A 12,841-nucleotide genomic window follows, 5' to 3' on the forward strand; every position below is an offset into this window, starting at 1 on the left:
TGGAGTGGTGGCAGCACTGAGGGCACAGGCCCATAGACAGAGACTGGCTTGCTGCATGCAGACTTGCTCTGAATGGAGAGGATTCTGGTGATTGACCAGCCACCATGTAAACAAAGTTGGGAATAACCCTTTCACTCCAAGAACGTTCTACCGTCATTTCATTGGTCACATCGAGTCCACAGTGAATTTGCCTGGGGCTGAAATCCATTGCAAGACAAGACGTTTACTTATTTAACCAATACTTTACTAGTACTTATAGGCCAGATAAATTAATATACTCAAGGTTAGACCATGTAAGTTTCTGAGGCAAAACGCTGCTTTTAAGGCCTTTCATTGTTTAATGCCTCCCTCCCTCCTTCCCTGCAGATGTGTAAAAGCTCACCTGAAAGTTGTCTCTCTTGCAGGCACACCCCACTCCCTGTTATTCCGTATTTATAACCTGAGTTGTTTATAGTTTTTCAGGGATTTAAGGAATGGCAAGCCATTGATGTTGCTTGCCTCTTACCCTGCCAATGACTAAGTCATCAATTCAGTTCATGAAAAACATGTGTTTCATCTTTTGAGTATTTAAACCCAGTTATAGACAACAAATCTTTAACATCTGCAACAACATGAGATTGGTGCAGAATTCATTTTAGTATTTTAAAAAGGTGTTAACACTTTTCTAAAGAAGATACTCCGGTGCTTTTTGCCATGCGTCATGTTGCCTCTCTCCCCCCAAATTTCCATGTGATAGTTAAAACGCAGTTGACTTTTCAAATTCATCTCAACCCCTTCTCTAGGAAACTATTTTGCCTTTCAAGCCATTAACTTTTTCCTTCTAACTCCTCCGTAGTACTTACTAACTTTTGTTCGACCCCAGTTTTTGCTTCACTTTCATTTTAGGGAGTGAGTATATTAAACATTATTTTTTAAGAGGCCTTGTGACTTAAAAGAGTACCATGGGTTGAAAAACCACGTTCCTCTCTGTTTCTAACTAATGCATCAGGAAGAATGCTTTACTGTTAATAGTGGGAGTTGAACGCAAGGGCACACGATGATCTGTGCTGGTTTTGATCCTAATACAATTTATCTTTTAAACCCATCTGAGAATAAGGCGAACCTTTCACATTGGAAAATTACGAGAGGGGGAAAAAAAAGCACTTAGAAATCTACCAATTAACCCCGCCTCCCGGCTATTTGGAGCAGCTGCCTCAGGAATCCTCCCTTCCTTAGAATGTGGGAGAGGGTTGGTGGGGCGGCAGCTGCAGAGCCAGGAATTTCCCTATTCCTCTTCGACTCGAGTGCTCCCGCCCCGTCTCCGAATCGTGGCAGCTGCCGGGCATCCCAGTGGAAATCGCTTTCCAAGTCTTCGTCGAGCGCAGCCGGCAGGCAGCAGCTGAAAGCAATCAGGAGTGGGGACTCTGCTCCCCTTAGGCAAGGACAGCAGCCTCTCTCGCTCCGAGCGGTCCCTCTGGTGTCCTTCTCCAAGCCCAAGGAAACACCTTGGTAACGTGGGGCGGGCTCCCTCGCGCCGGGAGACCCTCCGGTAACTTAACAACATTAGGCGCGGCAGCATCACCGCCTCAGCCCCCGCCACGGCACCGTCCCCCACCGGGTGGGGGAAGAGCCGGTTCCGTGAGGGCGCGTCTGCCCTGGCAGGGCCGGGCGACACCAGGTGGTGTTCGAGCAGCGTGCCGGCTCACGGTCCCACCCCGACACGCGCCCAGCGCCCCCGCCTTCCCCAGGCCCCTTGGGCGCCACGCGCCCCACTACCCGCCCCCGCCCCGCGCGCTCGCGCACGCGCACGCCGCGCCCGGCGGCCCTCAGCGCTGTCATGGCGGCGGGGAGCAACCTCAGTGGGTTTGAGAACAGCCGCGCGAGCCGTAGCGGAGTGTGGCAGTAGCATCCTCACGATCGCCGGCCGCCTCAGGCGCGGCGGCCTAGCGTCTGCAGCGGCCGTTTTTGCAAAGGCTGAGCGCAGGGGTGGGGCGGGCCAGCAAGCCGTGGAGTTCTGTGCAGCCGCGGACTCCCGGGGAGCAGACTAGGGAAACTTGGCGGCTGCGACCAGGTGCCCTGACTCTCCTCCCTCCTCCCCCCGCCGTCGCCGCGGGCCTCTCCTCCCTTCTAGCCACTGCACACACCGCCCCTCTTCTCTCCGTCGAACCTCAGGTGCCTGAGGGGCGCCTCACTCCTCCCCCTGGGCCGAGCGTGGAGAATAATCACCGCCCCTTTCCCCCCGCCGTTTCCTGCCCTGGATCTTCGCCGCCACCTCCGTCTCGCGGCTCCCCGGAGGGGCGTGAGGACAGTCCGGAGTGTCTGGGTGAGGAGGAACTTTCCCCTGAGGGAGCTTGCGGGCCCCCTGCTTCCTCCCGACCTCTCCTTCCCAGCGACAGCTTCTCTCCGTGCACCTGTGAGGAGAGGCCGCCCTGCGCCTCCTGCGAGCGGGTGGGGGAGGAGCGAGCCTGTGCGGGGGCCTGACGCCCGCCTTCGCTCGGAGCCCCGCTCCGCGAGCCTGGGGAAGCGGGCGGCTGGGAGTGGGGTCCCTTCAGTAACTTCCTTGACGGACAGCTGTCCCCCTCCAGCCCCCAAGCCCCCTGAAAGAAAACCTAGCCTATTTAACATTAATCTGATCTTCCAATAGGGTTTGGCGTTGTTGTCAGCCTCGGGGAGAGAGATTGGATAAGTATTCTCCAAGAGCAGGGGAGTGACGCCAAGGACTTTCCACATCAATCGCTTCTGGGGTTTCTCCACAACTTGGGAGCGTGACCCTTTTCGTTTCGCATCGCGTGTGTGTGCTCCTTACTAGTGCAGCAGCAGTTGCTGTCCCAGAGTGACTCGGAGTTGCCCTTTCTCGTGAACTGGAATGGCTAGTGAGGCCAGTAATGCCCCTTCCCCGCCACCAACAGGTGACGACGGGGGAGGTGGAGGGAAGGGAGAAGAAGCCTCTGCCGAAGAGGGCGCCTTGTCGCTGAAACCAGGGCTCCCCATCAGGGGCGTCAGGATGAAATTTGCCGTGTTGGCGGGACTGGTTGAAGTTGGAGAAGTATCCAACAGAGATATTGTAGAAACCGTCTTTAATCTGGTAAGTAAATATCTCTTTTATAAGCAGATCCTTTCTCCTTGGATTGGGAACAAGACCTTAAAGCAGGAGCCATGTGCTTTACTCAGACGGGTGATGGCTTTTTCCATGGATAGAAACACAAAATTCTACTGACCTAAATGAAACATTTTCTTGTATCTTTCAGTTTCAGAGGAATTATGTAAATTTAGATGCTCCAGGTTTTGTGAAAGTGAACAAATCACTTTTGTACTAAGGAAATGTTGCTGCGGAAGTATTTGGTGGTCGTTGGGGGTTCCAGTGGAGAAGTTTTTATTCTATACATTTTTTTTTCTTGGGAAGTATAACTAAGTCTCCATTTTCCATTGACGTTTTAAATAAGTTCTTGTGACCTATTCTTGGACTTGAGAAAAAATCTAAGTGGTAGTCCTTACTTACTCTTTTGAATCTGCCTAAGTTGCCTTGCCTTAAGTTTTAAATACAAACGTTTTGTTCATAGGGTTGATGAGTTAGTGTTTATTTTAAATGTTAACTAGTTTTATTGTTAGGCATAATTAAGAAAAGTTAAATTTTGGAATGATTTAGGGTTACATCTTGTGAAAATTGAATGGCAGTTTGAAGAGAGGATTGTGGCGTGCATATAGTGTTATTTCTTTTGTAAATTTATGTCTAGCAGTAAAGCATATTTTGTCATTGGAAGTTGCTGGCTTTGCTATTATGAGCTATAAACCTAATTTTAAAAATATGCAATACTTTACTTTTTCCCTGTTCCATTCTTAGAAATGGATATTATTTCTAGGGGACTTTTTACATTTTTTTATTCCAGTGTCTGTGCTTATCACCTTAAGGAATAAAAAGTAAGTTTGGCCTTGAAATACTTTACCCTTTTCTACTTGCTCACTTGTGTTACATAACAGATGGGAACAAATATGAATGTAATAACTGTAATGAGTGTTTAGCACCTTTCCCCTTTGTCTCTGTTTTCAAGGTTAGACTTGTTTTATTCCGGGGCAGTTAATTATTTCCTTCACTGGACCTTAAATAATAGTCCGGTCACCTGCAATACAATTTCTAGAATGAGAAGGTAGCCAGATGAAATTCACTTATTCTTGGAATATGAAAACTTTGAACAGTAGGGTATTTCTCTACCAGTTTGTTGTGTTGGGAGCTTGTGTATAAATACAGACACACACATACATATTTTTAAAGCTGTATATTATGGAAATGTTCAAATATACACAAAAATAGAGAATATTATGAACTGTGGTATCTATTGTCTAGCTTCAACAGTTAATTAACATTTTGGGGATTTTGTGTGTGGGGGGTCTTTAAAAAGTTTGTGAGTTTCAAGGAAATAAATGGTAAATTGATTGTTCCTTTACATCTTACTTCAAGACCTGAGAACTTTCCTGTGTGATTTTTAAAATCTTTTTCTAAACCTCATGTACTTTGGCTGATAAACAGAAATCCATGGTGGTGATATAGACTATAATTAGTTGTTTGTGTGTGAAGTACAACATTTCTTTGGCAGACGGAGGATTCGAACTTCTCTGTGTAGAGGTGGATGACCAAACATGAGTCACATGCATTTTATTAAGGAACTTCCAAATTCTGTAGTGATAGTTTGCTTGTATGCTGCCTAGAACTTAGACCTGGTGGGGATTTTCAGGTTATTGGTTAAGTGCTTCACAGCTATGAGTTTGTAGGGCAATAATAGGTGACCGCGTAGAAGGAGAGGGAAAATCTGTTGTATCACACCTCCTCATCACCATAATTCTCTTCTCATGTAAAGCACAGAACGTTGCTGAGAGGATTAGATTGGTTCCTCTCCTTCCATTCTCCTTTACAGTACTTTTCATGGTCTTTTGGGGATATCTAGAGTCTTGGCCAGACTTTAGAAAATCTTGAGAACTGAAATGTTTGGAATCTGGTAAGCTAGTCTATTTCAGTGTTGTTAGTACTGCCGCACCTAAATATTTCCTAATTGATAGTTATCAGCCTTAGTCTTGATTATACTCAAGGAAGGAAATTACATTAATAATAAGTATGATTTAAAAAAAGTTACTACTAATTTACTATGTGCCAGTCAACTGGTCAGGTGTTTTACATATATTTTTTAAAATTCTTCCAACAACTCTTTAATACATATATCTCATTTTATGCATGAGGAAACCAAGACACCGAAAAGTTAAATAGATTACCTACAATTTGGTGATTCTTAGGATGCCAGCCTTTCCAAGAATACATCTGTCTCTTGAGTTGATGTACAATTGTTTGCAGTTATTTAAAGCAGGTATTTAAAGTTTAGACAGTTTTCCCACAGTGTTAAGGAAATAAAAATCCTTGGCCTGCTAAATTAATGATGAGACCTCCAACAGTAGATTTCCTTTCTTACTTAACATTAAAGTAGCTTTCAAAAAACCGTTTAATAAAGACCTTAAAGGTAAAAAAACATTTTTCAGGTCATTCAATCACTTTTGTCACTAAGAATGTGAATGCACAAAGTTGATCATTAACTTTTTTTACAGCCAGTACATTGGATTAAAATTTCTAAAATTGTGAAGAAAAGGATAAAGACAAAGGAATATTTAACGTGTAGTAATGAAATACTCTAACAGTATGAACTAGGTGAACCTTCCATCTAACTGAGTTTATTACCAGTATCCCTAATCCTTAGGTGTGGTCCTCCTTTACCCTTTCTTCACTGGATTTTTCATTACTAAGTTTAAACTTATTTATGGGTTTCATAACTTTTTCTTATTTTTCAAGCATTTTATTAAGGCATGTTCTTTTTTAACTGATTACGTATTAGGTACTTTAAACTATAAGGTTTGTGCAGTTAAAATTTACCTTCCCTCCCCTAGAGTTGTCCAATATAGTGGTAGAGACGCATAGCTCCAGAGATCTTTCTTTATGAAGTGCTAACTCCCAACTTTCCTAATGTAGCTTGACCTTATTTTATTATAAGTTCCTTTAAAATTTACCATATTTCTCAATTTCTTTTGTAAATCTGTTTTATAGATAAGTTTTGATTAATGGTATGCCTGTGTATAGAAGTGGTTCAGACTTCTCAATTTTTGTATTTTTCTTGTTGCAGTTTAAAACCATTTTCTTTTGTCTTCTGTATGTTAAAATAATTTGTGAAACTCTTGAACACAGAATAATTAATGTATTGGCATGTTTTCAGGAATTTGTTGTTGAGTTTGACTTCCATCAGGTTATTTCAAGGTATCCAGTCCTATTTAATTAAGTAATACTATTTCCCATGGACCAGTGACAAATACATGTTCTCATGATATTTTTTTTGTTTAAAAAATGTATGATTTTAATTAAAATGTTAACACTTAAAAGGTAGAATATAATTTTTCACTAATTATATGACATTTGATACAGGGCCTGATAATATTAATTGTGCAAACTCTTACTACCTGCAGGAAGCCCACACAACAGCTCCATTTGTATTGACTGTGCAGAGGGTGTACTTGTAGACTTAAAGGGGCAGATGCTATTTCATTCTACTGATTGTTCTGCAGTATCATGGACCCAATGGTGTCATACCTTTTGATTTTTCAGGGAGAATTGGAAATCTAGATGTTAAAAAATAACATTTTAAAATGTCAAGTTAAAATATTAAAATACACTGTGTGGGACATAAAATTGCATGTAGTTACTTTTCAAGCTTTTAAATGAACCTTCACTAGAAAGATACTCATTCAACGTGTTTTTATTTTGAAGTGTGTCTCTAAACTTACTTCCTCCTTAATACCTGCTGTCATAAATTTAAGGATTAAGAGTAATGTACTCTAGAAGTATGCTTGTTAATGGGTTTACACCTCCCCCCACATCAATTTATACTTCATGTTATAACTAATAGAAAGCTCGAACTAGTTTTAAACATAATAAAAAGGATTTATAGGCTCATTTATCTGAAAGTTCAAAGGTAGGGCAAGACTTAACAGTAACACAATAATATTAAAGACCAGTTTCTTTTCCTTTCTATTGTTTTCTGTGTCAGCTACAGTCTATTGCTGTTCCTGCCATGGTTGTAGGGTGACTGACAGTGTCATGTAGGACCATATGTATTTTTGTTCACATCTCTTGAGAGAGAGCCTTTCTGTCCTAACAGTCTAAACAGCAGTCCTGATTGCACTGCTGGACCAGTAAACTGGCTTCTGAAATGTGCTGATTGGCTTAAGCAAACCATGGTCAACTGCTATACCTAAGGATGGGGTCATTTTTCTCTGAAGTACATAGGTATGGGGAGGGGTAGATGCACAAATAAAAATCTGGGTAAGAATTTGGAAGGGTGAGTTGAAACTGAGTAGGCAATGAATGATGTCCACTATTCTCCTTTTCAATGCACAGTAATATAATAGTAATGTTAAAGATATTTGTGTAAAGTGAAGAAAAATTGTTTGCTATCCCAATACCCAATATCGCAAGTCCATTCATATGGAATGTGATCTTGAGCAAGATCTATTTTATCCTGTTTGTGCCTAGTTTGTCCATGTGTACAGTGGGCAAACTGCACTGTAGGAAGGATTAAATGAGTAAATACTTGTAAAGCACTTAGAATAATGTGTGTCACATTAAGTGCTACTATAACTATTTGTTGTTATTTTAATATTTATAATTATAGGTAGTTACAATCATATTCCAATCTTATGTATATATTTTTTATTTCTGAATAGCTATTTTTAGCCTTATTGGCCCTGCAATATGCTAGGTAGTTCCTAGTTTGGAATTTATTTAATAGTCATTGTGGATTTTTTAAAGGTGATGTGCTTTTAGGCATCTTTTTTGAGGCATAATTCACATACCATAAAATTAACTTGTTTTAAGTATACAATTCAGTGATTTTTATTAAGTTTACAGAGTTGTGCAAACACCACAAACTAGTTTTATTTATTTATTATTAAGGTATGATTGATATACACTCTTATGAAGCGTTCACATGAAAAAACCATGTGGTTACTACATTTACCCATATTATCAAGTCCCCACCCAAACCCCAATGGAGTCACTGTCCATCAGTGTAGTAAGATGCCACAGATTCACTGTTTGCCTTCTCTGTGCTACACTGTTTTTCCCGTGAGCCCTCACACCATGTGTACTAAACATGATACCCCTCAATCCCCTTCTCCCTCCCTCCCCACCTGCCCTCCCATACCCCTCCCCTTTGGTAACCACTAGTCCCTTCTTGGAGTCTCTGAGTCTGCTGCTATTTTGTTCCTTCAGTTTTGCTTCGTTGTTATACTCCACAAATGAGGGAAATCATTTGGCACATGTCTTTCTCCGCCTGGCTTATTTCACTGAGCATAATGTCCTCCAGCTCCATCGATGTTGTTGCAAATGATAGGATTTGTTTCTTTCTTATGGCTGAATAAGTACCACCTCTTCTTTATCCATTCATCTACTGATGGACGCTTAAGTTGCTTCCATATCTTGGCTATTGTAAAAAGTGCTGTGATAAACATAGGGGTGCATATGTCTTTTTGAATCTGAGAAGTTGTTTTCTTTGGGTCAATTCCAAGGAGTGGAATTCCTGGGTCAAATGGTATTTCTATTTTTAGTTTTTTGAGGAACCTCCATATTGCTTTCCACAATGGTTGAACTAGCTTACATTCCCACCAGCAGAGTAGGAGGTTCCCCTTTTCCAGCATTTGTTGTTCTTAGTCTTTTCGCTGCTGGCCATCCTTACTGGTGTGAGGTGCTATCTCGTGGTTTTAATTTGCATTTTCCCTGATGATTAGTGATGTGGGAAACCTTTTCATGTGTCTGTTGGCCATCTGAATTTCTTCTTTGGAGAACTGTCTCTTCGTATCCTCTGCCCATTTTTTAATCCGGTTATTTGCTTTTTGGGTGTTGAGGCATGTAAGTTCTTTATGTATTTTGGATGTTAACCCCTTGTCAAATATGTCATTTACAAATATATTCTCCCATACTGTAGGATGCTTTTTTGTTCTGTTGATGGTGTCCTTTGCCATGCAGAAACATTTTAGTTTGATGTAATCCCATGAGTTCATATTTGCTTCTGTTTCCCTTGCCCTAGGAGATGCGTTCAGGGAGAAGTTGCCCATGCTTATATTCAGGAGATTTTTGCCTATGTTGTCTTCTAAGAGTTTTACAGTTTCATGACTTACATTCAGGTCTTTGATCCATTTTGAGTTTACTTTTGTGTCTGGGGTTAAACAATAATGCAGTTTCATTCTCGTACATGTAGTTGTCCAGTTTTGCCAACATCAGCTGTTGAAGAGGCTGTCATTTCCCCATTGTGTGTCCATGGCTCCTTTATCGCATATTAATTGACCATATATGTTTGTGTTTATATCAGGGCTCTCTAGTCTATTCCATTGGTCTATGGGTCTGTTCTTGTGCCAGTACCAAATTGTCTTGATTACTGTGACTTTGTAGTAGAGCTTGAAGTTGGGGAGCAAGATCCCCCCAGCTTTATTCTTCCTTCTCAGGATTGCTTTGGCTATTCAGGGTCTTTTGTGGTTCCATATGAATTTTAGAACTATTTTCTCTAGTTTGTTGAAGAATGCTGTTGGTATATTGATAGGAATTGCACTGAATCTTTAGATTGCTTTAGGCAAGATGGCCATTTTGACAATATTAATTCTTCCTATCCATGAGCATGGCATGTGTTTACATTTATTGGTATCTTCTTTAATTTCTCTCATGAGTGTCTTGTAGTTTTCAGAGTATAGGTCACTCACTTCCTTGGTTAGGTTTATTCCTAGGTATTTTATTCCTTTTGATGCCGTTGTGAATGGAATTGTTTTCCTATTTCTCTTTTGGCTAGTTCATTGTTAGTGTATAGGAATGCAACAGATTTCTGTGTATTAGTTTTGTAGCCTGCAACTTTGCTGAATTCAGATATTAGATCTAGTAGTTTTGGAGTGGATTCTTTAGGGTTTTTTATGTACAATATCATGTCATCTGCAAACAGGGACAGTTTAACTTCTTCTTTACCAATATGGATGCCTTTTATTTCTTTGTGTTGTCTGATTGCTGTGGCTAGGATCTCCAGTACTATATTGACTAAAAGTGGAGAGAGTGGGCATCCTTGTCTTGTTCCTGACCTTAAAGGAAAAGCTTTCAGCTTCTTGCTATTAAGTATAATGTTGGCTGTAGGTTTGTCATATATGGCCTTTATTATGTTGAGTTACTTGCCCTCTGTACCCATTTTGTTGAGAGTTTTTACCATGAATGGATGTTGAATTTTGTTGAATGCTTTTTCAGCATCTATGGAGATGATCATGTGGCTTTTGTCCTTTTTGTTGATGTGGTGGATGCTATTGATGGATTTTTGAATGTTGTACCACCCTTGCATCCCTGGGATGAATCCCACTTGGTCATGGTGTATGATCCTTTTGATATATTTTTGAATTTTGTTTGCTAAATTTTGTTGAGTATTTTTGCATCTATGTTCATCAAGGATATTGGTCTGTAATTTTCTTTTTTGGTGGGTTCTTTGCTTGGTTTTGGTATTAGAGTGATAATGGCCTCATAGAATGAGTTTGGAAGTATTCCCTCCTCTTCTACTCTTTGCAAAACTTTAAGGAGAATGGGTATTAGGTCTTCGCTAAATGTTTGATAAAATTCAGCGGTGAAGCCATCTTGTCCAGCAGTTTTGTTTTTAGGTAGGTTTTTGATTACCAGTTCAATTTTGTTGCTAGTAATTGGTCTGTTCAGATTTTCTGTTTCTTCCTGGGTCAGCCTTGGAAGGTTGTATTTTTCTAGAAATTTGTCCATTTCTTCTCTGTTCTCCAGTTTGTTATCATGTAATTTTTCATAGTATTCTCTAATAATTCTTTATATTTCTATTGTTTTCATAGTGATTTTTCCTTTCTCATTTCTGATTCTGTTTATGTGAGTAGACTCCCTTTTTTTCTTGATAAGTCTGACTAGGGGTTTATTTTGTTTATTTTCTTGAAGAACCACGTCTTGTTTTCATTGATTCTTTTTATTGTTTTATTCTTCTCGACTTTATTTATTTCTGCTCTAATCTTTTTTATGTCCCTCCTTCTACTGACTTTGGGCCTCAGTTGTTCTTTTTCTAGTTCATTAATTGTGAGTTAAGATTGCTCATATGGGATTGTTCTTCTTTCCTGAGATAGGCCTGTATTGCAATGTACTTTCCTCTTAGAACGGCCTTCGCTGCATCCCACAGATTTTGCGGTGTTGAATTATTGTTGTTATTTGTCTCCATATATTGCTTGATCTCCATTTTTATTTGGTCATTGATACATTGGTTATTTAGGAGCATGTTGTGAAGCCTCCATGTGTTTGTGGGCTTTTTCATTTTCTTTGTGTAATTTATTTCTAGTTTCATACCTTTGTGGTCTGAGAAACTGGTTGGCGCAATTTCAGTCTTTTTGAATTTATCGACGCTCTTTTTGTGGCCCAGTATATGATGTGTTCTTGAAAATGTTCCATGTCCACTTGAGAAGAATGTGTATTCTGCTGCTTTTGGGTATAGTGTTCTGTAGATGTCTATTAGGTCCATCTGTTCTAATGTGTTGTTCACTGCTTCTGTGTCCTTACTTATTTTCTGTCTGGTTGATCTGTCCTTCAGAGTGAGTGGAGTGTTGAAGTCTCCTAGAATGAATGCATTGCACTCTATTTCCCCTTTTAATTCTGTAGTATTTGTTTCACATATGTCGGTGCTCCTGTGTTGGGTGCATAGATATTTATAATGATTATATCTTCTTGTTGTACTGACCCCTTCATCATTATGTAATATCCATCTTTGTCTCTTGTGACTTTCTTTGTTTTGAAGTCTATTTTGTCTAATACAAGTACTGCAACTCCTACTTTTTTCTCCCTATTAGTTGCATGAAATATCTTTTTCTATCCCTTCACTTTTAGTCTGTGTATGTCTTTGGGTTTAAAGTGAGTTTCTTGTAGGCAGCATATAGATGGGTCTTGTTTTTTTATCCATTCAGTGACTCTATGTCTTTTGATTTGTATGTTCAGTCCATTTACATTTAGGGTGATTATTGATAGGTATGTACTTATTGCCATTGCAGGTTTTAGATTCGTGGTTAGCAAAGGTTCAAGGTTAATTTCCTTACTATCTAAGAGTCTGACTTAACTCACTTAATATGCTATTACAAACACAATCTAAAGGTTCTTTTCTTTTTCTTGTCCTTTTTCTTCCTCCTCCATTCTTTATATATTAGCTATCATATTCTGTCCTCTTTGTCTATCCTTTGGTTGACTTTGGGGATAGTTAATTTAATTTTGTGTTTGCTTAGTAATTAGCTGTTCTACTTTCTTTACTGTGATTTTATTACCTCTGGTGACAGCTATTAAACCTTAGGAACACTTCTATCTGTAGCAGTCCCTTCAAAATACACTGTAGAGATGGTTCGTGGGATGTAAATTCTCTCAGCTTTTGCTTATCTGGAAATTGTTTAATCTCTCCTTTAAATTTAAATGATGATCTTACCCTATAAAGTAATCTTGGTTCTGGCCCCTTCTACTTCATTGCATTAAATACATCATGCCACTCCCTTCTGGCCTATAAGGTTTCTGTTGAGAAGTCTGATGATAGCCTGATGGTCTTTTCTTTGTATGTGATCTTATTTCTCTCTCTGGCTACTTTTAGTATTTTGTCCTTATCCTTGATCTTTGCCATTTTAATTACTATATGTCTTGGTGTTGTCTTCCTTGGGTCTCTTGTGTTGGGAGGTCTGTGCATCTCCATGGCCGGGGAGACTATCTCTTTCCCTAGTTTGGGGAGGTTTTCAGCAATTACCTCCTCAAAGACACTTCCTGTCCCTTTTTCACTGT

General features: G+C 40.1%; 1 protein-coding gene across 1 annotated transcript in view; it reads left to right on the plus strand.

The window, feature by feature from the left end:
• The first annotated feature begins 1,789 nt into the window (after positions 1-1,789).
• The window catches only part of LRBA (LPS responsive beige-like anchor protein), a 740,236-nt gene continuing 729,184 nt past the window's right edge, over positions 1,790-12,841 (plus strand). The window contains exons 1-2 of the mRNA XM_037024623.2: positions 1,790-2,302; positions 2,624-3,064. Of these exons, the coding sequence (XP_036880518.2) occupies positions 2,846-3,064 (219 nt within the window). The 5' untranslated portion in view covers positions 1,790-2,302; positions 2,624-2,845. The remainder of the gene's footprint in view (positions 2,303-2,623; positions 3,065-12,841) is intronic.

This window comes from Manis javanica, chromosome 3, assembly GCF_040802235.1.
Source record: "Manis javanica isolate MJ-LG chromosome 3, MJ_LKY, whole genome shotgun sequence".
In the NCBI taxonomy this organism is placed as follows: Eukaryota; Metazoa; Chordata; class Mammalia; order Pholidota; family Manidae; genus Manis; species Manis javanica.